The sequence below is a fragment of the Pelecanus crispus genome, chromosome 9 (genome assembly GCF_030463565.1).
Source record: "Pelecanus crispus isolate bPelCri1 chromosome 9, bPelCri1.pri, whole genome shotgun sequence".
Taxonomy (NCBI): Eukaryota; Metazoa; Chordata; class Aves; order Pelecaniformes; family Pelecanidae; genus Pelecanus; species Pelecanus crispus.
The window spans coordinates 21,459,804-21,485,151 of record NC_134651.1 but is presented as its reverse complement, the minus strand read 5'-3'; the positions used below and the strand labels follow the sequence as shown (position 1 = coordinate 21,485,151).

General features: G+C 42.4%; 1 protein-coding gene across 1 annotated transcript; it reads left to right on the top strand.

The window, feature by feature from the left end:
• The first annotated feature begins 682 nt into the window (after positions 1-682).
• On the top strand, positions 683-24,249 carry MOGAT1 (monoacylglycerol O-acyltransferase 1). The gene is made up of 6 exons (XM_009492874.2): positions 683-801; positions 11,742-11,920; positions 12,346-12,547; positions 15,321-15,495; positions 19,038-19,237; positions 22,372-24,249. Exons 1-6 carry the CDS (start codon positions 708-710, stop codon positions 22,524-22,526), a joined length of 1,005 nt encoding a protein of 334 aa, XP_009491149.2. The 5' UTR covers positions 683-707; the 3' UTR covers positions 22,527-24,249.
• The last annotated feature ends 1,099 nt before the right edge of the window (positions 24,250-25,348 follow it).

The following is a 25,348-nucleotide window of genomic DNA, read 5'->3' as shown; positions in this document are numbered from 1 at the left end:
GGACAGCGCCTTCGCAAGTTTTGGGGTGGGTTTTTTTTTTTCTTCTTCTTCCCATACTGGATTTTTTTTTTTTTTTTTTGACGACACCTGTCAGTGATACCCCGGGTTGAGTGCCGGGGGTGGGAGGAGGTGGTGCGTGTGCCGGTTTAATTAGAAGCGAAAGAGTTAAACCCAAATACCACAGGGACTTTCAAGTTTTGGGTCAGCTTCCACAAGCTCTTCAAGCGTAGGAGCCCGAGCGCCAGGGCGTGCCGGGGGAAGGCAGCAGTGCCGCTGCCGGTCGAACCGGGCCGGTGCGGCCTTCGGAGGCGAGGCCGGCGCAGCGCGGGGCGGCGGCAGCCTGTGGTGTCGGTGCCACTACAGTGGCAAGGGCTGTAGCGGCGTGCGGAGGCGCGCCCGGCCCGCGGCCTCGCCAGGCCTGGCTGGGGGTCGGGTTCCCTGCGGGCGGGGCGGGGCGCGGGGGAGGAAGGTGCCCGCGGCCCGGGGCGGGCTGCGCCGGGGCGGCCCCCTCCCCGTCCCCGCCTGCTGGGGCCGCGCCCGGGCCCCGCTGCCGCGCCGCGGCCGTGGGCAGCGCCGGCGGCGGGAGGGGGCGCGTCCCTGCGCCACAAGCCGGTGGCCGGGGCCGGGGCTGCCGGCGGCAGAGCGGCGCGGCGGTGGGCTGGGGCCGGAGGGTCCGCGCCTCCCCGCGCTGCTGCCCCGCCGTCAGCATGAAGGTCGAGTTTGCCCCCTTCAACATCCCCCTAAAGAGGAGGATCCAGACAGTCGCCGTGCTGCAGTGGATCTTCTCCTTTCTCCTGCTGGGTAACAGCCTTCCTCCTTCCTGCCCTTTCCCCAGAGAGAAAAGGGAAAGAACCGTGTTTTTCCTTAACCAGCGGCACCCGTGAGCATCGGTCTGTGCCTCCACATGGGAGAAGAGGTGGCCGGGTGGCAAGCGGCTCCCCGGCTGTCCCCAGGCGGGCAAGAGCATCGGACTTTTGGGCTTGGGCCTTCTCTTCCTAAAAGCTTTAGATGGCTTTTTGCTCTTTTTTGGGGGTATATTTCTTTCTGTGGGTTCTTTTTCAAATGTGATCTTAAAAAGCTAGTGACTGCAACTTCTCATTGAGACGCCCGCTAGGTTTCTGACAACTAACAACTTTTTCTTGAACGTGAGCGTAAAGGCTGAGTTTAAGGATGACTAATGCTGTTTTCCGTACTGATTTTGTAAAAGAACTTTATATAATGTAGTTCAATAAAATTCTCATTTAACTAGGTGATGAAAATTAATAAGGATTGACAGTGAACTGGCTTAAATGCAGGCAATTCTGTAAACTTATGAAAAAAGTCCTCACTGGCTTTAAGAAAGCGTTCCTGACAATTTTATTTGGTAGACTTTTCCCACTGATTATTCCTCTGTAGTGCATTTTCCTAATATCTTAATAGACTCCTATCACTAAACATCTGTTCACAGCAGCAAATCTTACTCTCATGGGTAGTTATCTTGAACTTGATAAAATGAACCACTTGATAAGGTAAGCTAAGCCTTAACTCTCTGGGACCAGGTTATTGAATGGTCTGTGTGGAACAAAACTTCCGAGGTGTAGAGCAACTGATTACCTGTACTGCGTTACTGGAAATGATGGAACATGTTACGATCGTCTATGCTTTAGGACTTAGAAAAGGAATGTATGCATATCTTCCTTGCATATCTTAAAAATACAGTATCATTCAGGTGGTGGCCTGATGTCTTTCAGACTTTTTTTTTTTTTTAGGTTGTTAGCCCACACAGATTTGGGTTATGTGGGGGAAGTATGGAGGGTATGAAGCACCTTCACAGATTTACCCTTAGCACTTGGCTGTTTGATGTTACCTCTAAATTCTATGTGGTTGGACTATAAACAGTTCATGTTTGTGGCTACATTGTAAATACCCTGTGCTTTTAATTTTCTATTATTGAATTAGATCTTGACATATCCCATTATTCCAGTCTAATGATAATGCAGTGGAAGTTCAGTGGCAGTGGAAGGAAACAATTTTTACCCTAGCCTGGTTAGTAACAATGCTGCTGCAGAAAACCACGTCCTTCTCTGCTTACTAGAAGTGATCGGGCTGCAGAAAATCCACTGTTGCTGCAGTTCATTGGGAGAAGTAGGTAGCTGTCCTCTGCTGCTGGCGCTGCCTGGGAATAAACACCAAGGAAAATCAACAAGGAAGTGGTCTTATGGCTGGTTACATTGAACATAGTGAGTGCACATGATCACAAAAAAATTTATTTGCGAGAATGCTTGAATTTTGGTGGACAGGTTGATTCTAATAATAATAATCTGCTTGTGCTTTCATGGGGATGTTTATCTTTAGACCTGTCCAAGGTGACCTTGTCATTTTGTAGGTGTACCGTTTCAGTCATAGGATAGTCGGAGTGTTCTTGCCAAAAAGTTTCACTTGGCTCCAGCAAAATTCAGATGGCTGAATCCTAAATGACTTAAAGAAGTGAAAAATGGGTTGGTTGCTGACATTCTGGATTGCCGTTATGTCTGGATTTTTCAGCCTTTTTTTTGTCTGCTGAACAGGCAAAGTATGGAAACATTGGTTTTTTATAAGCTCTTGAATTCAAAAGTGACACTTTCAAATTATGCAGGGGATGCCCCAGCACAAGTGAAATACTGTGTGAATTCATCACAGGATAGGTTGGAGAGGTAGGTGGTGTTAGGGGGTTGGTATATGGCTGGAACTAGTTTATACCAAGCAAGACCTTCTGTAGAGTCAGTCTTGCTGATGTAAAAGTACCTGCATGTGAAAACATGAACAGATAATACCATATGATAACTAGCGATTTATATTATAGATACTGGGATTCTGCTTAGAGCAGTGAATAAATAGGGTACGTGCTTAGTTCTTAAAGTTGTCCATCTGCGTATGTGGTGAGGTGCCATAGCTTAATAAAATGGACTGATAGATAAAGTGAGATAACTCTAAAAATCAGTGCCCTGAAAGATAAAAGCTGAATCGGGTAGTGATATCCTTTAAATCTGGGAAGTGACATGTGAAAACATGACTTGGCACACAGAGTAAGCGGTAAGGGGAACATGGGTTTATTACAACTTAGAATCCATAATGGGACTTGTATAGAAGACTGAAAATCAGGCATTGGTTTTATCTTCCCGGTTGAGACCCCTGAGTAGCTGAATTTAATGTAAAAAGCACATTGTGTTGGTCTTTGCCCCTTGCTCTCCAGGCTTGCTTTGTTGTAATGTTGCATGGTTTTCTGAGACCATAGAATTGATTATTGAAAATGCCCACTTGCTTGTGTGTCTAAAGGCTACTCACAAGTTGGCCTGAAATACATACATGCAATAGTTGTTGATGACTGTGAATCTCATCACCACTTGTAGAAAGAGTAAATCGGTCAACAAATACTGAACCAATAGTTGCAATAGCACAGTACAAACAAGAAAGTTCTGCTTCTTTGCACAGCGTACTGGCTTGGGCTGGGTCTGCACTACAAATACGTTGCTTCTGTTGTAGAGTGTAGGCAGAATAAACACGCCTCTGCCTCAAAAAAGCTGTACAGAGGTGCACAGAATTTCATTACATACAAAAGGAACCTCTTTAAAATTCCGGGAGTAAGTTCCTGTGCTTCCCTGCTCTGTACTGCAAGCTGCCAAAGTTTGCTCTCAAGCAGACAAGTTTTCATTGTAGCAGTGGTTCTTCTATTAGTTATCCAGGGGCATAACACCAGAAGCAAAAATAAGGTCTGAAATACTGTCATCTGTACCTGAGAGCTTCTGGATTAGACAAGAGAAATGCCCGTCTAACAGCTTCCGACTGTGTGCCAGCTGAAGCTGGCATATGGTTTCCTATCTTACATGCTCAAAGTGCAGCAGGCTAAAATAGTTCAGGTAAAGTTCCATGAAAAAGAAAAGTGTTTTAAATGGGCTTCCTTCTTTTAAAAGAAGGGTGGTATCAGCCTGGAGTCTAGAAAACTAAAGCTATGAAAACTGAAAAACAGGAAATGCTAAAATGATGCTGTTTCTTAGAGCCATATTAAGCAGAAATCCAAAACAGCTTCAGGCTGAAGCATAATTCCAGGTCATTAGTTTTTCACTGCTGAAACAGCAAATATATGAAGTTTTGCAATTTCAGAGTACTTACTTTGGAAAAAAAGCTGAAACAGACAATTTTGATAGATGTAGTTTTATGCCTGTATTACTTAGGGGTTCATCGGCTTGGCCAGGGGCTGGCAGCCCTGGGGCATATCTGGCCCTATTCCAAGCTCGGGCAGCACCCACATCATGTCTGCCCCTGAAGCTGTGTGCTGATACCTGCTTGTGACCTCTCTCTGCCGTTGTCCAGCCCAACCCCAGGCAGAACGTCACCTGCAGAAGTGAAATCTCCAAGCCTGTAAGTGCTGCTGGACCAACTGGGGGCAAAAGCAAAGAGGTTACATCACTCTCATTTTTGTACTGTAGGTTTCACGGTACATATACACAAAAGAGAGTGTCACTGTAGATGAATGCAACGGATGTCCCTTGTGTTTAGCATGAAGTCTTTGTGTCTAAGCTTGGAAATACTTTTCTTAAGAACTTTGAATTAATTTTGATGTAGTTAATAGTATGTCTGACACCTTCCTGTTAGGAACCAGTGTAGGTTTTCTGTTTCTCACACAGTAATTGAGCAGCAATTTACCCTTGGTATGTAAGGGTGCTGCAGGGGTGAGCTGTGTGCCTCAGTACTGCACATCTGTGAGTGAGGTTCGGTTTGTATCAGGAGGTGATCAGTACCTAGGCAGAAGGTAGATCAAAGAGTTCATTTAAAGGCAAAACAATTTAAACAAAGAAAAATCAATTATATTTGGTTTGAGTGCTGCTTTGCAGGTGCTGCTGTTTTTCTTCATCTCTGATATACACAAATCAAATGACAGCATGCTGGAGAAAATAAAGCTAGAAGGTGACTTGGTGAGCTTCTCATCTGCCAACTTCTGTGCGTGTGATGTGAAAAGGGACAGTGGGATTTGAGCATGTACAAAATCAAATGAAGAGCTAGGTAACTTGGGTGGAGTGGTGGTGTCTTGGTCCAGGCAATGAGAGGTGGAAATGAGAGAGAGTTTAACCCTATGATAGGGATACCAGGATTTTGTTTTGGGACAAAGTGGTAGTAGGGGAGAATGGTGCGTCTTCTATGGCTCACTTTCTACATCCAGCAGTGGCACGCTGGTCTTCTCCTTACTGGGGACCTAGGAAGTGACTGTTGTGCATGCACCCCTGTGTTTATTTGCAAAATACTTAATAATACAAAATCGGTACATAATAAAAGGTATACTTTAATATGCATGAAGCCACAAAACAATATGCTAAAGAGATTGGTGTATATTAAAGTACATCCTGTTCTTAGTGATTAAACTCCTGTGCATATAGCATGGAGGATAAAGCACTGTGTTAACTGAACTTGGCTGGAGACAGTTTTGAGTCGTGGATCTGGCTTCCCCAAAGGAGTAGAAATGATGAAACATTTGCCACAGAGTGAGATATTGCTGCTGGAGTAATAAGTGGCTTCATACGTTGAGAAAGCAGGTGTCAGTGTAATGTGCTAAAGCAAAACATAACCTTTTCCCCAAACATGTCATGATGGTTTGGTATCTGGTGCTGATTTAATTCATCAGCTGTAGCTAGCTAACTAAAATGGTCTCATTCTTCCTCAAAGCCTTTTTTAAAAAACTCTCTTTTGATACCTAAGAAAACTCAGCTAAGCTGTATGAGCCTTTCGCATGCTGGCTGGTATTGCTACTTGGTTTTGTCAGCCTTTATTCATCTATCCCTCAAGCTTACTGCTGGCCCATGGGTAGAGACTGATGTGTGATCACAGAGAATAACAGGGTACTTACTGGTGCTTGACTGACTAGTATTTCTAGGAATGCTACCTCTGTTACCTACATCTTAGGGAGGGAATTTAACAATGTCTCTGTGTATATTTGTTTGTATCCCTCAAGAATAAGACGAGAAAAATGGCTGTGCTGCCTCAGGCCAGAGGCCCTGGCTTGGCAACCTGCCTGTGAACATAATTGATAGTGGATGCTTAAAGACAAATGAAAGAAACAGGAAATATATAGACTAAAGTTGGCATGCTGTCTCAGGATTTGGTAATTAGTAACTTGGGGATTTACTGTATCCAGACCACTCTATCTACAAGTCAATAGTGCCGAATGCTCTGTGTCTCTAGTTTATCAGTATTTACCAATGGAAGGTCTGCTTGCTGGGGAACAGGAACCAAATTGCAGAGTAAACAAGCCTCCAAACCTTGGCATCTGAGGGTTTGTATTTGTTATCATAATAGTGTTGAGATGGAGCTCCCTTGGTAGGAATGCTCAAATATCCTTGTGACTGGGGCTCCCAGTTGTGACCAATAAATTGACAAAGGACCTCCACTACAGGAGCCTGGTATGTATTCAACAAATGCTGACCTCCTTACCATCAGTCCTGGAGATGGCTACCAAATTCCTGTGGTCTTCAACAATTTTCCATTGCAGTTAGTTTAAATAAAATTCCCAGCTTGTTCTGTGCTGGGGAGTCCATATCTGCCATAGGTAAAAAGTGGCAGCAAGTTCCTGTACTTCTGATGGCAATATCTGTATTGACAGAATTGCACAGACTAGTAGGCTCTAAACAGGATAGTACTAACATTATGACTCCATTTTTTTAAAAAGAGACTTTCTGTGTAAAAGCTGCACAGCAGTACTCTGCAGAGGCATGAACTTGCATAGTTGCAAGGCATGAACCGTTGCCTTGGCAGGTTGCCTCCTCTCAGGTGTTGCCTGTTGTCTCAGGTCTTCCTTTGGTGGGACTGTTGGAGTCCATTTGCTGCATGTGTTATTTCATTTAAATTTCTATCCCTTTCTTTATGATTTATAAAGAATTTAGAAAGTATTTCCAGAAATTAAGGCTGACTATTTTTTTTTTTATTTTCCCCTAATGAAAGAATCCACTAAGCAGGGAAACTAATTTTTTTAATACCAAAATCAACTTATCAGTGGTACCTTGAGGGATAATAGAGAGGAGCAAATGTTCATTAGGGATGAAAACATCACTGTGCAATTCTTCTTGTGTGTTCCCTCCAGTGTTCTGTTCCTCAGGCACCCAGCTCGGAGGTATTGCTGCTCTGAAGACTAAAGGTGGGGCAAGGACTGCTCTGTTGTAGGTACATCAGCGTGGTTGCTGAATAATATGCCATCTTTCATGTTTTGTTTTGGGTTTTTTCCCCTGTAGTGTAAGAAATGAGCTTTTCACCTTGCTTTGTGTATTGGTATGCACATGTACTCATAAAGCCCAGAGAAGTACAACATTAAAAATCACATCTCTACCTGTGTATTCGCTAGAATGCCAGTGGGATAAAGATGTCCTGTTTATCATGTCCGTGGTGGGATGGGGTTCAAATCACTGAACTCTGAAAGTCTCCAGCTCTTTTAAGACATAGCAGCACAATGTGTTTAGAGAAAGCTTTGCTAAGGGCATGTGGGAAGCAGCGGGAACTGGCTCATAGTTCACACCTGTCTGAGTTGTCGAGCAGTCTGGAGGTCTCGGTGCAAGCTGCTTTGCATGGCTTTGTGGGGCTACTACGGGAGAGCATGTAGTGCTGATTGTATTGAGATGAGCGCCCTGGCCACCTAGGATACACCTGCATTGGCCGGACATGGTCTGTGACTGCTCTGAGAGCAATGGGAGGATTTTATTCTAGTGGACAATCTTAGATTTGGTGGACCTCATGATAGTTATTACTCAAGCATTTTTGACTCCTTAGTAACTGCAAATGCATTCCGAACTTCCAGTTGCTGGGATGACCTTTATTTTTCCACCCAATGTGCTGGTTTCCTACTTCCTATCTCTGTGGTATTTAGCTGTTTTCTGACTTTGGTGCCCACAGCTGCAAACTTAGAGCCTATTTAATGAGTGAAGCAGCAGGTGTTCAAACTCATTGGGCAGGATGGCTGCCAGTGCTGCTAGCTAACTCTCTACATAATATTTTTCATCCATTTCCTGCAGCCAATGAGTATCCACATGTTGTAAATGGGGAAACAGAGGAAAAGGGGTGTAAAGTCTTGCCAATGTTAGCTGGCAAACCGGATGTTCAGAGTCCCTTGACAGTGATTTGTCTTTTAATCCATATTGTTTCCCTCTTTCCCCACTGTTCCAATACATCACAGAGATGCTTTAAAAGCTTTAATTAAAGTCTAAGCAAAAAATTATGCTTACAGCGTACATTGGAACTACATCCAAGGAGGCAATGATATAGTAAAGTGCCAAACTCCAAGTTATTCACCTTTTTGCCTGGAAGTTGTTTATGAATTTAGGTATAGTGGTTGGTGTTTATTTACTCGCTATCGTCTCTGAAGGAGAAAACACAGGTTTTGTGTTTATAGGCTCATTGGGTTTGAGTCATCAGTGCTTAACTCATCTTGCAGGTTGTTAATGTATTGAAATAATAAGGAGGTATGGTAAAGGAATTTGCTTTGCATGTGTCATTGCGAATGCAATAATCATCTTTGTCCTACAAGATGCTGGGCTCCCCTTTGGAAGTGCTGACAGCATACTTATCTCCCCATACCTTACATGCACGCAGGAACGTGTTCTAGCTAAAGCAAAGCAGTGAGCTTGTTGATCTCCTGTATGTTTGTCTGCACAGTATTAAACACTGCTATCTGGTGCTTAACTGCTGCTGATTTAATTAGCTCTCACAGCAAGGATGCTTTGATCCCAAGCACCTTTCAGCTATTTGGCTAGGAAACTGATAGTAAAAAGCCATGTGATTCTGCACTGAGCCAAAAGTCCTTCTGAAAGGAAGGATAGGAAATACAAATACCAATTTTTGCATAACAACTTTGTCGTGGTTTAGCCCCAGCCAGCAACTAAGCACCACGCAGCCGCTTGCTCACTCCCCCTGCCCCGGTGGGATGGGGGAGAGAATCAGAGGAGTAAGAGTGAAAAAAAACACTCCTGGGTTGAGATAAGAACAGTTTAATAATTGAAATAAGGTAAAATGATAATAATAATAATAACAATATACAAAGCAAGTGATGCACAGTGCAATTGCTCACCACCCGCCAACCGATACCCAGACAGTTCCCAAGCAGCGATCACTGCTCCCCGGCCAACCCACCCCAGTTTATGTACTGAGCATGACGTCATATGGTATGGAATAGCCCTTTGGTCAGTTTGGATCAACTATTCTGGCTGTGCCCCCTCCCAGTTTCTTGTGTACCTGGCAGAGCATGGGAAGCTGAGAAGTCCTTGACTAGCATAAGCAGTACTTAGCAACAACTAAAAACGTCAGGGTGTGATCAACATTCTTCTCCTACTAAATCCAAAACACAGCACTATGCCTGCTACTAGGAAGAAAATTAACTCTATCCCAGCCGAAACCAGGACAAACTTGAAATTAATTGATTTATTGCAATTAAAAAAACTTCTCATACTTATTCAAACTTAGACTGTGAACCTTGGCATTCTGTCCAGATTAGTATTCCTAGAAATTTCTATCGTTTCTATCGTTGAAGAGGATCTCCTCTTCAAAGAACAGGTCATGACTTTTCCTTCAAGTATTTCTGTGCCCTATCTTCAAGTGTTGTTGGCATGGGATTCCCAGTGAGTTCTCCCTCCAGAGCAGTCAAATTGAGTGTCATCTTCCACCTGTGTTACTCATCCTGCATTAAGGATGTTCCCTAGAACTCATTGTTGCTACTTTTGGGAGTTTTCCACATTGACTTTGGAGGTCTGTGGGCCTCAGTTAGCTCTGGTGTTTTTCTAGGGCTCTTACTGAAGTGCTTCCCTGTGCAAGACCAGGGTTGCCTGTTTAAGCAGGAAGCAATGAGCTTCTGTACTGATGGTACTGAATAATGGACTATGCTTCAAAACAGTAGATTTGATCCTGCTTGTGGTTTTGTTATGGTTCTCTTCTCCCTTCCTCGGAGCAAATGCAATTCCTTATTTTTCTGCTCATTCCCTGCCAGAAATGGGACTCTTCATCCCATTCTTTCTTACTCTGTCTAACCAGCAGCTTTACTTGCTCTGTCTGCTTCTGGATTCTGCAGTTGTTCTCAGTTACCCCATGACAATATATCCATTTCTACTCTGAAGGCACAGTCAAAGTAGGCACAAGGGCAAGTTGGCAGAAGTTGAGAAAAAAATAAGTATTCAGGTTGGAGGAAACACAAGAGTGCCCATAGGCCAAGTTAATTTCTGAATTTCAGCAGCTCAGAACCTGCTCGGTATAGGGAATCTGCTGTGAATTTTCAACGCCCAAGTAATCTTTCTCTTGAATGAAGCTGATCCTTACTAGGATGAGTGGTTTTTACTGTTGGTCCATTTGCTTATTTGAAAGTTTTCAGTTCTGGTAATATTAACGTTGTGTTAGCCAAATTGTTGCCTGACGTACTTCTGTTACATTTTTTTACTCTGCTCTATTTGCTTATGTATTTAGCTCCATATGTTTCACTGGTGTAACTCCTTTTAGGACATAACAGGATATTGTCCTCATAAAAGCCAGTCGATTGTGGGACACAGAAAGTACTCCTTATGCTTTGTAAAATATCACAGAAAAATGCCTGTTTCATACAACTCTGCCTGTTGAGACTTCCAGTGAGGACTGGGTCCTGTTTTGCTTGCCATTGTGTAAATAAATGATGCTAAAACCCTGGCTCCCTTGCAAACCTGGAATTCAGCATCTGCTGCATTACCCTGATCCACGAGCCTGATATGTTTTGCTCACAAGATGTCAGAGCGAGCAGGCTGCTGCAGGGTGTACCTACAGGGCAGAGAGCAGCAGGTACTGCTGTACTGCGCTTCAGCCGACTCTATCCATAGCTGCTTGAGTTGCTGCAACAGTGCAAAATTCTGCAAGTCCTACAGAGGTAAAGTTTCCATAGGGAGTTTCCCTGAATGATTATTTTGGGGTTGAGCCCCAAAGTAACACATTCTGTTTAATCAAAGAACTTTCTCTGGCTTTCTGAATTGTGTATGATACACTTTTATGTATCGTTACTGTGGTAGGTTACAATTCTTATTAACCTGGGTCTGAAAGTATCAGGACTTAAAACTGCTGTTGTATTCCCACAGCAATGGTGAGTTTCTACTTAGTGACATGTTTAGAGGCTGAAATGGAATCTCTTAATGTTTTGCTCTTGTCTAGTGCATCTCCTTGGCCAGTCACAGAGCACTTTTACAGGGAGTAGAACTACCATCCCTATTTAGAGGTAGAGAAATTAAGAAACAGAAAGGGAAAATGATTGCCTGACATGGACTCCCATTAGAAAAGACATCTTGCTGTGGCCCCCTTTCCCCTCTTTCCTTCCCTAGCTTTTCTCCCTTCTTGCTCACTGGAGCATCACATCTTTGTTAGCTCTTGCTGTCTCCTTTTATTCTGCCTTAGGAGAGAGCATCTGGTTTACCTAAACTTTAGTGTTCACCCTCACCATGGGGAGAAGACAAGTTGTTGGTTCTCAGCTTATGCTTTTGTTTTATTAAAGTAAACCAGCATCGTCTTAGGCTTATCATCTAGTTGTGCAGTAGAGTAAGAAATAAAGACTGAGGTGGTACACCCTTGTAGGTGTTTCACCCTCAGTGTAATTAACATTCACACCGTATTGAATAAGCTAACTTCAATTTGTATGCATTTTGAGTAGCATCCATAACAAAAATATCAAGGCTGGGAATTCAAGGTCTTAAAAGGAGACAGGTGTGATTAATGCTTGCTGTGGTTTCCTTTTTTGTCTCTTGTAGCAGAGTTTTGCTGTGGATTCTTTGTGATCCTGATCCTGGGCAAGTTCTGGTTCCTTGCTGTCCTCTACCTGGTGTGGCTGTATCTCGACTGGGAAACACCATGCACAGGGGGCAGACGGTCCCAGTGGGTCAGAAGCTGGACTCTTTGGAAGTACTTCAGGGAATACTTTCCCATTCATGTGAGTAAAAGGTTTCTCACAGAACTGTAAACATTGGAGCAGAGACAGCTTGAATAGCCATGAGAGTAGACAATGTCTAAGATTCATCTGTGGTAAAATTCTAATACTTACTCCAGGGTGAACTTCTTTTTAAACCATGGGAAATCTGAGATTTAGTGACAAAAAGGGGCAGGGGCTGTTTTTCTACTTGGACTGTTGAGTCACAAGATAGTGCCTCAGCACGGTAATTGCTAGATGTGGTATCTTGAGACACATCTATTTAAACTTTGTTCAGCTGTAGAACGGGACAGTAGTTTAAAGTGCTCAGAAGGAAACAAATTGTCATTGGTTCTGTGTCCTCTCAGTGTGCAATCTCCATACTTGTTATTTTTGTGAATCCTTCTGAGGTAACTATTATAATGTCCTCCACTCTCTCTATTTTTCAGCTTATAAAAACTTCAGATCTGAATCCAAATCACAACTACTTACTTGGCTTTCACCCTCATGGCGTCCTGGTAGCTGGAGCCTTTGGAAACTTTTGCACTGGTGCAAGTTTCAAAAATTTATTTCCTGGGCTTACTCCATATCTTCATATCATGCCCATCTGGTTTGGCTGTCCCTTCTTCAGAGAATACATAATGAGTGCTGGTAGGTAAAAGCAGAATGTCTCAGCTGTTGCTCTGTATTAGAGCTTTTGCTTCAAATGTAGGGTCTATTCCTGTACCTATAAATGGTAAGTAATTTAACTTCAGAAGGATCAGCGTTGGTGCTACATTAAACCTCTGTTTTATGATGAACTGTTGTTGCAAAACAATTTGAAAGGTGTTATTAATAGTTTTGTTGAACTATATCACTGAGCTTTTTTTTTCCTCTCTGAAAAAAATTGCCGGTTTTCCCTTGAGCTCTGAGACAATGGTACTGAGTACCAGTTATTTACAAGAAGAGAAGGGCATATTAATTCATAACGTTATTTAGTCATTGCACAGACACTTGTAAAACAAATTGAGGATGATATCTTACCTGAAAGGCTTAAAGTCTTACTCATTACAAATATCTTTCTAGTCAGAAGTTAATTACCTAATTCTGAGTGAGGTCCCATATTGCAAATTTGTGTAATTTTAATGGAGATGTAAACTCTAAAGACAGGAACTTTTTTTTCCTCTGTTCTGAGCATCACTTGTCATAAAGGGGTGATATTCATGACTGGTACTGCAGTAATAAAAGATAAAAATAACAAGCAATAAAGTTGGGGAACAGAAGAATATATAATGAAATCAGGACTAATGTTCCCCCACAGTGGTTTAATTACAGGAGTTATTTTACTTAAATTGATTAAACTAGAGCATTTGAGTAAGTGTGGTCTGGTGCATAAGACTAGATTTGGGAGACAGAGATTTAGCTCTTATTCCTGACTGCAACACAGACGCTGTGATTTCACATAAGCTATGCAACTGCTCCAGCCATAGAAACATGCCTAGGATGTTGTTCAGATCAGTATCAGAATTGCATATCCATGTATATACCTCAACATACTAGAGAATGCCCTTCCATGCAAATGTTACTTCTGAGGAGATTCTTTCAGGCTTGTAAAGTTAAGGGATTGGCAGTAGTGGAAGATGACAGTTTTAAACATTGCCTAGCCTGGAAGTCAGCTTTACATGTTTTTGGCATCTTGACCCATAGGAACAAATATTTACCTGCTAGATGAGAAGGAACATGAGTAAAAAGCATGAGAAAGAACAGTCAGCATTGTAGCTCATTTTTCACAGTTATGTAGCTGATAAACCAGAGGGGACCTTTGGTATAATGCAGGTTATCAGTCAAATCATAAAACCCTTGCAAAATCTTCCACGTACTGAAAGCCATGCTCCTAGCACATTGTTTCATCTGCTAGTCTTTTGTTCCCTGTCTCTGAAGCCTGCCAGGCTGCAGCTGTTGTCATCAGGAAGAGCAGTTGCAGCACTACCGAGCTGCTATGTGAGCGAGCGGGGAGCAGTGCCCTGCACGCAGGCTGACATCTCTCCTTCAGCAGGGAGAGAAATTTGTCCTGGGGAAAGACAGTGGCTCTTGCTTTCTCTTCCAGAGAAAATGCATGCAGACTGGTGAACGAGCATCACTCAAATTATTTGTGAGTCTCAGGTCAGCTGCATTTTTCAGAGTAACAGTGACTGTGAAGACATATATGGCAAATGGAAATAGCTTTTTACTGAGGTATCTGAACTCGCTCCAGGAGCAAGCTATTTCTCTTGGTGGCCAGCTTGCAAAACAACATCACAATCATTTTGCCTTTCTTGTGAGATTTTTATAATCCATGTTGTAATGTTCCTAATGGGAAGAAAAGAAGGTGAGTAATAGGAGATGAACTATTTGCTTGGCGTCCAAAGGAGCATGCTTTGATACTAGCTCTGTTAAAAAAAAAAACCAAACCAAAACAAAAAAAAACCCCACAAAAACCACCCCAAAAAACCGCAACAACAAAAACTACCTCCCCCCCCGCAAAAAAAACCCAAAACCTCCAACCCCCCCAAAAAAAACCCCAAACTAGACTTGATCTCTAGATTGTAATTTAGACTATGTTAATTCAACACAATGTAATTAAATGTTGCTTCTGGGTAAATAGTACCACTATGAGCCTTTGAAATAAAACTTAGGGCACAAAGGAACTCTGGAAGGGTCAGATGCATATCTGTTAGAAAGGGGATTTTCCAAAGCACCAAGTTCAGAGCAAGGTCTAAGTCAGTGTTAAAGGCTTGTACAGCAGCGTGCCTTGATTGGAAGTATTAGGGTCGGGAAAGCTTCATATATTCTGCTATTTTAGCCTAAATAGATTGATGATTGCCAGGTCCTGGTTACTAGAGAATGAGCTGATGCAGTCATTGGGAACGGTACAAGTGAGCCTTTTCTGCTTCTTCTGATGCTGTTGTGCCATTGCCTTAGATGGAGCTGCTGCTTTATAGCTTTGAAAAGAATGAAAGGGATCAGCTTGGCACCATACATCCATGTTTGAGTTAACAACTCCTCTCTTCATTCTGTTAAACCCTCTGTGCCTGTGTTGATATGCACCTGCTCTCTGGCTTTAGCTGCTGCCTCTCAACAGTATCTGCTGCCATTCACCTCTTCTGTTCTCGGGCACAGAATCTCTCTGAGGGGGAGTTAAGCTGGCAGAAGAGCACACTCTTCTCTGAAGATCTCACAGTTCCGATGGTAGGCGAACAGCATTTAGCTCTTCAGTGTGAAATTAAAGGACTTACCCAAGACCAAATATCTTGCAGAGTGAGGGGGTTGAACTCAAATCTTTGAACCCTGTCCTATGCTGTAATTGTTTCGAAATCTCATTTAGATATTTAAAATATTTCTTAAATTCCACTGTACTTGTACATGAAGATCTAGTGAGTCACTCTTAAAATGTTTGCTCCTCAAGGAATGGTTTCTGCATCCAAGAAGAGCGTCTCATACGTGCTTAATAATGAAGAAGGTGGTCACGCATCTGTCATTGTGATCGGAGGAGCAGAGGAATCTCTGAATGCACATCCTGGAAGTTTAACTTTGAACATCCTCAAGAGGAAGGGCTTTATTAAAATGGCCTTGAAACACGGGTAGGTTTCCCATCTGGGCTGCTGTAGTAAGCATTGTTTGTATACAGATTGATTCTTAAATATGTTCATATTATATATAGTAAACTCATATAATTAGAATTTGAAAGGGTTACTTGTGTAAGAACGTGCAGATATCTGGCATAGGAGCCAGTCTGTCTACCTGGGTGTAATCTGTGAGTATTGAAAACTCCCTTTGACTTTCATAATTTGTAAGTAGTAGGTGTTATTAGCATATCTTGGTGTTTTGTTACAGTTGTTTTTTGCACTAGCAAAGAGTAAGAATTATGAAGTAATATTAGTAAACCTTGGCTGTTATTGCTGAGTAGAGCAGACATTCTGTTTCTTGTTCTGTAAATTGAAATTATATTAAGATAGAATTTTCTTACCATTTTAGGCAAACAAAAAAAAATATTAGAAAGCTAGGCCCTGTTTTATTAAATCACTGAAAATTGTGGTCTAGGAAGATTTGTTTTCTTGTTTATTCTAAAGACTTTCTTTTGAAGATTGTTATTTGCAAAATTAAGTTTCTGGGAATTCTTCGTGGAAAATCTCAAGAAAAACTAGCTTACTTCTTCCTATCAAACAGCCATCAGTGTGTAACTAAACAGAGATAGTATTAATATCTTTTGAGTGATTTACACAGTATAAACTATTGTGTTTGTGTTGGACTGGTCTAGATATCTTGTATACTAGAAATATTGGAACCAATGACTTGTTCCTGCTAAGCTTTCTGAACAGCTCCCAGGATTATATATTGACATGCGAAGCAATGATAAAAAAAAATAGTCTTGAGAATCTGTAACTGTTTTTTAAGCTATTAACTGGAAAAAAGGTGGTCTCTGAGAAGAAGAGCTCTCTGTTTTCACACAGGATGCTAAGGTCCATCTTTTCTAGAAACTATTCTGTGTCAAAATATTCCAGGAGGGTTTCTTACACATATCACTAGAAGTCTCATAAAGGACCTGTTCTCCAATAGAAAGTAACATTTTAGACTAATTTGTACCCAGAAACAACACTTGTGTATTTAAATTAGAACTTTAGTGCCTGAATGAGTCTTTACTCAATTTCTGCTCAGCCGCTGATTAATCCGGTGGGATCCTAAACACTGTCAGTAGTTTTTATTTTTTTAACCATTTAGGTGCTTTTTTTGTTTGTTTTTGGAGCATGTCCATAAATGTCTGATCTGTCAGATCACAAAGGTTGGTGTTTATTGCTCATCTAAACTGATTTGGATTGAGAAACTAGGTACACCTGTGCATCTCATGGCCTTGATTTCAAAAGCATCCCCAACACCCAACAACAAGATCAGGACACTTACAAAGCACAGGAATGGCCACTTATTTCCTTATGAAGTCCTTTGTTTCAAATGATGGTCCTCCTCTTTAAGAAAGCGGCTTAGTTGTCTAGAGCCCTCTGCTAGGGTGGTAACGCCTGTCTCTGCCCGAGTGACTTGGACCGTACACCTCACACAGAGTCACCTTAACCACCAGCCTACAAGTCATTCTGGATCTGAGCACCGGCAAGAAAAACTGCTTCTACATGAAGCGTAGGAATCCTGACTTCATTTCTATACAGTAGGGCTGTAGGACAGTAGGGCAGTATGACTCTAGGCATTACAGCTCTTGCAGCACTGTCGGCAGTCCTGAGCTCTTGTCCAAAGACTCTGCATCCAGTAATTGCTTCTGGTTTTAACATTTTGTTTCTAACAATTAACAAAATATGAAACAATCTTCCAGCTCAACGTGGAAATGAAAGGGCGAGGGAGGCTTGCGGGAAGCAGATGAAAAGAACCACCTGCCATCAGTGCCTGCACGTGTTTCTGGTGCTTTTGATCTGCAGGATAAAATACCAAGAGAGGAAGGGGCAATGCAGAGACCTGTGCTCTCTGGCCCTGGCTCCTGTACTGCCAGCACAGAGAAGCTGTGGTTTCTCAGCTAGGAACTTGTCAAATGTGGTCTGAATATGTCAGCAAAAGTCCTCTGTGCTTCTGGAAAAGACATTTTGGTCCAAGGTAGTACAGATATCTGATATGAAGTGAAGAAATCCTAAAGACTTGAAACAAATGATGAATCAGCTAACTTAGCATAAGTTTCACAATCGTTAAGTTACTTATTTCTCTATCTGAACCTCCTACAGAGCATCTTGCAAAAGCCTTTGCCAGATTACAACAAATCCCACAGTTTCAGGGTGCTATTGCACCACAAGATGTTCCTGTTTGTCTTAGTGCTGTAGTAAAAAGTGGAGTATTTACACAGCCACAGTTGGTACCAGGCTTTCTGATACTTGCTTTACAGGTGGCTGGGTGATATATGCTCTATTTGAGAAAGAATGTTTGAGCAGACACCAGTCAGAATAGTAAGTGGGAATGGTAGTCTTTGGGGGTCCTCAGGCTTGAGAAGCTGTAGAAGCAGTTGTTTTTTCCATACAGGTGGGTTTTGATTGTCTGTAGTACTTTCCAGCTGGCTCTGTCCTCAGTGCATTCTCCTCAGGCATTCAGAGCTCTGCAGTAATTCATCCCAACAATATTATAGTAATGCTGCTATTTTACAGAAAGGTTAGTTACTCAAAGATAGTGTAGGCTGAATGGAGCTAAGATACAGAAGCTAGGACTTAAGTAAAGCAAATAAAACACCTCTGTATCCTTCAGAGACTGCTTAGGAATACCCTGCTCTTTTTTCTTTAAACTCTGTAGAATATTATTTAACAAAACTAAGCATGAATCAAAAAGCTTACTGCAGCCAAGGTTTTAAATATAGTGGTGTTTTTGCCTGTTGGAGACAACTGCATTGATTCCATCAGCCTAAATAGTTGGTTCAGGAGCCAGTCAGTGCCTTTCCTCCCAAGCCAATTCATGAACTGAATGAGAATTCATTAGGCTGTGCAGGAGCCAAAGGGAGTTAGTATAATTTCTGTGGGTAGGATTTGACCTCTGGTAATAATGGATTAAGGCTAGTGTTTTCGAAGAAGTCTGGAGGAAGCAGGATTTCACTGGGAATTGGACAGCAGAGGAATTTGGCATTGCAGTCATGACTGCAAGGATGTCTGGTTTTTATCACGGTTTTTGTGCTGAGATAAGTGCGTGCATTACTCCAGTCAAAAGGCAGAGGAAAGCCAAGATCTGGTTTTGATGCCACCCAGCTGGGAACATTATAAGGTTAGCAATGAGGCTTCTTTGCTTGCCAAGGGAGAAAATGCAGTGGAACAAGGGTGGACTTGCTGAAATAGTGGTGGATAAGATCATAATCATAATTATGATGTATACAATATGAACAGTCATACAAAGTTTTGATGGGTAGCAACCAGCTAAATACTGCCCAAAAGCTAGTTGCCAGTTATATGCCAATCACTTTTTTTTAAAAAAAAAAAAAAAAAAAGCCAAAGCAGCTGCATATCAGAAGAGTTGAATGCTTCTTGCTGATGAAGTCTAGAGCTGCCAAAGCTTTCTGTGCTGGTTATTGTGAGACTATTTCCATGCTGCTGATGTGAACTGCAGTGCAAGTGCAGGCCGATGTGTGATTCTCAGTGTGTTCATTGTTTTACAGGGCTCATCTGGTCCCTGTGTTTTCCTTTGGTGAAAATGAACTATTCAAGCAAGTTGCAAACCCCAAAGGTTCATGGCTCAGAAATGTACAGGAGAAGTTGCAAAAGATAATGGGATTTGCTTTACCGCTATTTCATGCTAGAGGAGTATTTCAATACAGTTTTGGCTTAATACCTTACAGGCAACCTATTCATACTGTTGGTAAGTTCCCTGTGCCTTCTCTAATGCTTTTGCAAATGTTTAAAAATGCATTAGGTGTGCTACTAATATCTGTGTAAATTTATAAGTCTGTTATTACAGAAACAATTGGTTACTGTGCATCTAAAGCAAGTATGTGAGGTTTAAAATAAATATTTCCTTTCTTTTTAATTCCTGTCCTCCCTCAATTAAAAGAGGGGATTCTTTTCTCCCTTTCCCATTTCTGTCCCAGGCCAAATCTTATTCTTCATTTGCAGTTATTCACAGGCTTCTATCATCAGCAATCCTCAAGGAAACCCAGGGGATTGTTCAGTCCATACCAGAGGGCTGCCACAGCTCCGCAGCTGTTGCTGGGGATTCTGGATGCTGCAGTTATTTTGTAAGACGCCCAGCACCTTCATTTCTTAGCCCTGCAGAGAAGCAGCAGTTGGGTGTTTCAGCTGACGCACAGCCACCACAGCGGTGCTCCAGAGCAAGGCTGCTGGAAGGAGCTGGTGCAGTCCTGACCCTGTGCTCATTGGGACAGGGGAGGGATGGAGGAGGGAAGGGAGAGGGCACATCTCTTCAGCAGGCTGCTGCTTAGATGGCATTGCAGCTCCCTAGGGTGTTTCCTTCCCTTTTGGTTTTTTTTCCCCATGGAAAGATATGTTCATGTTTAATTGAGAGCATGCATGCCATGTTGACAGGCAGTTTGGAAGAGAGTTTTTTCCCCAAAAGCTTTCATCCCTGGTCGTCTGCTCTCACTGGACTCCAGGACGCTTTGATTTTTTTAATGGCTTTAACTAGTGCTATTGACAGCCACAATTTTTAAAAAAGTTGTGCTTAGCATCATGTGAATGGAATAGCTGGCTGTCTATATATTTTGGGTAAATCCTTTTTAGACAGGTTCTGAGCTGGGTGAACTAATGAAGCCCACTTCTACAGAAAAGTAAATTGAGCTTTTCTAGTATTCCACAAAGGACATTTAAGGCGGCCCTCCCTTTAATGGAGGGATGATTTGATTTTTAGTATGGCTCACATAAAAATGTTTAAGACAAAAATGTAGCTCTTTATGTTCAATTTCATGCAGCTCTGTATCTTATCAGTGCATATAGTTAAATGTTTTAGAACAGATGTAATTTTTAAAGCCCACGTTGTGCACAGGCAGGCTAAAAATGTCACTTATTTTAAAGCCAAAAAGTTTACAAAGCACTGGAATGAGCGCAGCGTATTTTCTGGAGTTTTTTCTTGGACTGATGATACTGAGACTATTCTGAAGCTTAAAACATCTTTTACTTTGAGGCAAATCATCATTGTAATATTTATGGCAAGGACAGAGGTGGTCCATGGCTAAAGCACGGGAGTGCTTCAAATCAGCAAGACCAGAGTCTTGCAACAGAATTTGTTGTATGATCTCAAGAAAACCCTTACCTTTGGTGTCTCTGTTTCCTCATGTTTGAAAACTATCACCGTGTCCCTGCATCTTGCGGGGGTGGGGGGTCTTGGTATGGCTCAACATGGGTTTGAAAGTGTTAGCTCAGCTCCTGAAAGCTGCAGAGTCATGTTGAGCTCCACCCGAGCTGGTTAGCCGTGTTGACAATGTGGCCAGGTGTCAGTGAGTTTCCTCCTGGTTCAGAAGCCATGGTTCCTGAAGCAAGGAGATACAATTCAACAAAACCAAGGTCTGTGAAGCCTGAGTGTTTTGGGCTTGACAAGTGACGTACTTTTGTTTTTCCTGAAAATTATCACTACTTTTCAGAAATAGAATCAACTCTAAAAGATCAAAATAAGCAGGTTGCTTAAAGCTGCACAGAAAATTAGAAAGATGAGTGTAGTTTCTAATTCCACAAGAAATCTCCACTCTTAAGAGAAGAGACTGCCCCAGAAGGGCTTGGGTGTTGTTTGGTGCTTCCAGTTGCGCTTCTGGAAATCCTGTATTGGATATATATTGATTTCACACCCCCTAAGGTATTGCTCAAGCCAGGGCTGGGTTCCCACCCCATGCCACGTAAAGTCTGAATTTCAGCACCATGTAGAGCCCAAGAGCTGTTGGCAGCTGAAGCTGCAGCAGGAAAATGCAGAATCAGCACCTTCATGGTTCTGGCTAGACTTCCCTTCCCTTTAGTCAACGCCATCCAGTTTGAAGTGGCAACACCTGCTGAAGGGGGTTTTCAGGTGGTATTGTAAAAGCTCCTGGGGGGTGCTTTTAACTCTCTGCTTTTCTCTAGACTTCCTCTGTAATCTCGGTCGGGTCTATTAAGCTCTCTGTGCCTCCACTGCAAGAACAGCTGTCAAAACCTGTAGTGATTGAACAACACAAGGAAGGCTGAGATTATGGGAAGCTTCTCTTAGCGTATCACAGGCTTTTTAGCTGTAGCTTTTTGCGGAAGAGGAAGCTGCCCTCTGGACTTCTGTGGAATGACCTCCCATGCTTCCTCTTGCTCTCGCTCCAACAGAGCAGGTAGCAGGCTTCGCGCAGTGCCTGGAGAACATTTTGGGTTGAATGATATTTGTGGGCAATGGATGGTTGAGAGACACCTTACAGGGTTTGGGGGTTTTATGTGCTACTACTCCCTAGGCTGACGTAGCTAGCAACATTTCTGGTGCTGGTGCAGCAATTGAATAAATCCATTTTGAATAAATTGGAAGATACCTGTATTTCCTTTAGTCCTGTTCATGTAGCTGCGTGGTTGGGGGGCACCACTGTTCCTGTCCTCTTAGGCATGTCCCTCACATTGGATACCTTTAGTATTCAGATCAGAACAGAAGATGGGGAGAAGGTACATTTAAAAAAATGCTATTTTGAACTTCTGGAGTACTACTGTGGTGGCAAGACAGCACATAGCCCATGGGACTGTATGTTGAAGTGTAAACTGCTCCTTCAAGTTAGAGCTTAACCCACTTCTCATTTGCTCTTTTGCTGCCAAATTGAAATGATGGGGATTTTAATTTTATCAGAACTTGAGCAAAAGGAAGTGGAGAACCAGACCCAGGGCTCAGGTTTGTGAAAGGCAGGATCAGGCCCCAGGGCAAGAGAATTGTGCTGTGATTCTGCCACCGCGCTGGGAGCTGTGGTGGAGCTGTTACAGGAGGGACAGCAGTTCTACTTAAAAAGAGATGTCAATGAAGCTAATGCTGCTGTTGTGTTTGATTTACAGTGGGAAGCCCCATCCCTGTAAAAAAGAGCTTGAACCCCACCACTGAAGAGATTGAACAGCTACATGAATTGTATCTACAGAACCTAAGAAAATTATTTGAAGAACACAAAAGAAATTATGGGATCCCTGAGCATAAATCTCTCATCTTTGAGTAGCAAATTACAATTTGAATTCCAAATCTCGTGGAAAAAAAAACAGTGTATGCTGAAAGATGTCTGTCTTCCTATCTGTATTTTGCAATCTGTAATTATCCTTGTGTAAGGAATAATTTTAAGAAGGGATTATTAGATGATTTATTGATTTTTATCTTACTACTGGGGGGGGGGGGGCGGCGGAATCCTTAGGGTGTGAGCCTCAAAGCCAGTGCTGTTTTGAGTTGTCCTGTTAGGTTCATCCATACCAGAAATGCTAGTGAGAGACTCCACACAGATGTTCTTATCACTATGGTACCTAACCATAGCTTAATCAGAGGAAATTGCCCCAGCATGAGATCACGAGCAGGAAAAGTATAAACCTGAGAAGTCTTTGATTAGACATTGAGACACTTACCAGCATGTATTAAACATGACATCAGGTTGTTCTCTGAATATCAGAAACCCCTGCTGCTCTTCCATAGAAATGAAGGTGTATGTTTTCAGCAGATGGCTGTTATAAGCCATTTACATATGAATTCAAGAATAAATAGGAGCTTTCTGCTCTGAATAGGGTATCTGCAAAAGTGGTTTGTCCAAGTCACAGAGCAGAGCAAACCCTCTGTTTGAAGGAGAACAGTGCATTGAGTTTCCTGTGTGCATGTAGATGGTTGGGTGGTGGGAAACACTGAATGATGTGACTTTTTTGGACAAGCTGTGCTTTGGATGGTCAGTTTGGAAGATGAAGCAGCTTTGTTTGGTAGTACCAGCCTCAAAGGGGATGGCAGGCACAGGACAGGAGAAGTGTACCGAGGAAGCTAGTGGGAGAATCATGTGAACTTTACATCTTGTGTAAATTTAAAATGATCATATGCCAAGCACTTCCACAGAAGGAAGGGGAGCCCAGTTTGTTCAGTCTAGTTCTGAAACTTCACCAAGGAAAGCGTACTTTATATATACCTTTTTCTTCCTCACTGATAGATGTGGGGAGGTATGTGGAAAGCTGTGCTGCAGTGTGAGCACAGCTCTAGGGTGCAGCAGGTTAAGAGGGTGCTTTGTATACAAACCAGGTGCCTAAACTTGAGAGAAGGTTTATCCTAAATGTGGATATCCATTTAAGAAAACAAAAAAAAAATCTTAGCCAAACTCTTTTTCAGTTAAAATGTCTATGTCTTGGAGATGATGGTGTGTGAAAAGAATTATAGTATATTCTTGAATTTTTTATGAGATAAATCCTTGTATTTGTAAATGCTCTCTTCTGCACTGCAGATAGAACATTACATCAGTTAGGTGCTCTGACAGGACATGCAGAGGTTTGTCAGGCAGCCTGGGGCATCTGCAAGCTGGGTCAGTTCAGCACTGGGGTGCTCCAGGAATAGCAGCACTGGCTCCACAAAGGCACTGGTCACATTGTGTGCTTGCTAGAGTCTCCTTAGAAGAAACGCAGTTGGGACTTTAGGAAAAAAATCTGGAAAGAAAAGATCTTAGTAAGATGAAGGTGTTTAAAGAAAGGAGTGGAAATATCTCCACTCCTATGGAGTGGACTCCTAATGAACCAAAGCGGAATAAGTATTTGCCAGAGCAGATGATGTTGATCTGATGTGCTCCAAAAAAAACTCCAGCAACAAGTTAGTTTCCTGAGGAAGGCTCTTCCTTCTTGGTGCCTGTCATTCAGATGGGACCAGCACTGAGCTGGTGAATCCTGCTCTCGCTTTCTCTAGGATGACAGATGTCCTTCTGGGAGCTAGGGCTGGAGTTCGCGGTGCCTGAAGAAGTAGCCCCCTCTTCCCTGACAGGCTGCTGTCAGTGTGCCCACAGTTCACCTCTACTCTACTTGAGCTTTCTTGGAGCCACGTGTGTTTGCCCTCCCTTCCCAGGCTTTTGCTGCCTGATGATCACTGTGGTGTAGACATCTTACTTCCCCACTCTCTGTCTTTCCCTGGGTTAAGATCTCTGAAGGACTACGTATGCATACAAAATACTGAGTGGTGGCTTATCATTCAGCAGAAACAGGTTTTAGGAGCGGGGCTTGAGAAGAGGTAGCACTGTGACTGTGCACGTTTAACACGAGCTTAAGATCAGGATTGTTTCAGCTCTTGGAAGGCCGTTTGTCTAGGAAGGTCAGACATGGTAGGTTTGATACCTGAGCAGAGGTCTTTAGGGTCCTGAGGACTGTAGTGAATGATGAGCCCTGAGTAGTCATTTTTGCTTAGCCAGCTTCATGAAATTTCCTTTGGATTTGGGGTTTTTTTTTTTGTTTTGTTTTGTTTTGTTTTTCTGCCTGCCCTAATGAGTAGTGCTGATTATTCATGAAAGAAGAATTTGGAGTCGGTGTCAGACTGTTCTCTCCTAGATCATCTGCTCTAATGAGATATTTCCTCTCATTCTCAGTCTGCTCTTTCCCCATTACCTTAATGATATAGAAGCTCAGGATGTAAATTGAAAAGCATTAGCATTGGCTTGAGAATGGGAAGTTAACAATGGATTGTTGTTGATCAAATTAGCCCAAACTTCTAGGCAATGTGCGGATACAGATTTTGGGGCAGTATCTGGTCCAGAGGGTACAGGCTTACCTCTGAATTCCATGAGAAAATTATTTGTGGGCTCTGAATACCATCCATAACTGTCACAGTTAGAACAAGTAGGGATTGTGTTACTCTGACTATTGAAATTTTCATTGCTTTGTAACACAGGAAGATGGAGGGGAAAAAAGAAAACAAAATCTCCAAGCTACTTAAATATATATTATTGTTCAGTAACTGCTGCATATTGCTTATGACAGTCCTTCCAAACTACCTTTTTATTAACAAATTGTCTAGTGTATCTAGAACTATTTTAAAATAGAA

Bases quoted from the DNA above. Each gene is read 5' to 3' on its own strand.
- MOGAT1 (XM_009492874.2), top strand. From the start codon at position 708: ATGAAGGTCGAGTTTGCCCCCTTCAACATCCCCCTAAAGAGGAGGATC. The intron at 802-11,741 runs GTAACAGCCTTC...TGTCTCTTGTAG, and splicing joins CTTCTCCTTTCTCCTGCTGG to CAGAGTTTTGCTGTGGATTC. The intron at 12,548-15,320 runs GTAGGTAAAAGC...TTGCTCCTCAAG, and splicing joins AGAATACATAATGAGTGCTG to GAATGGTTTCTGCATCCAAG.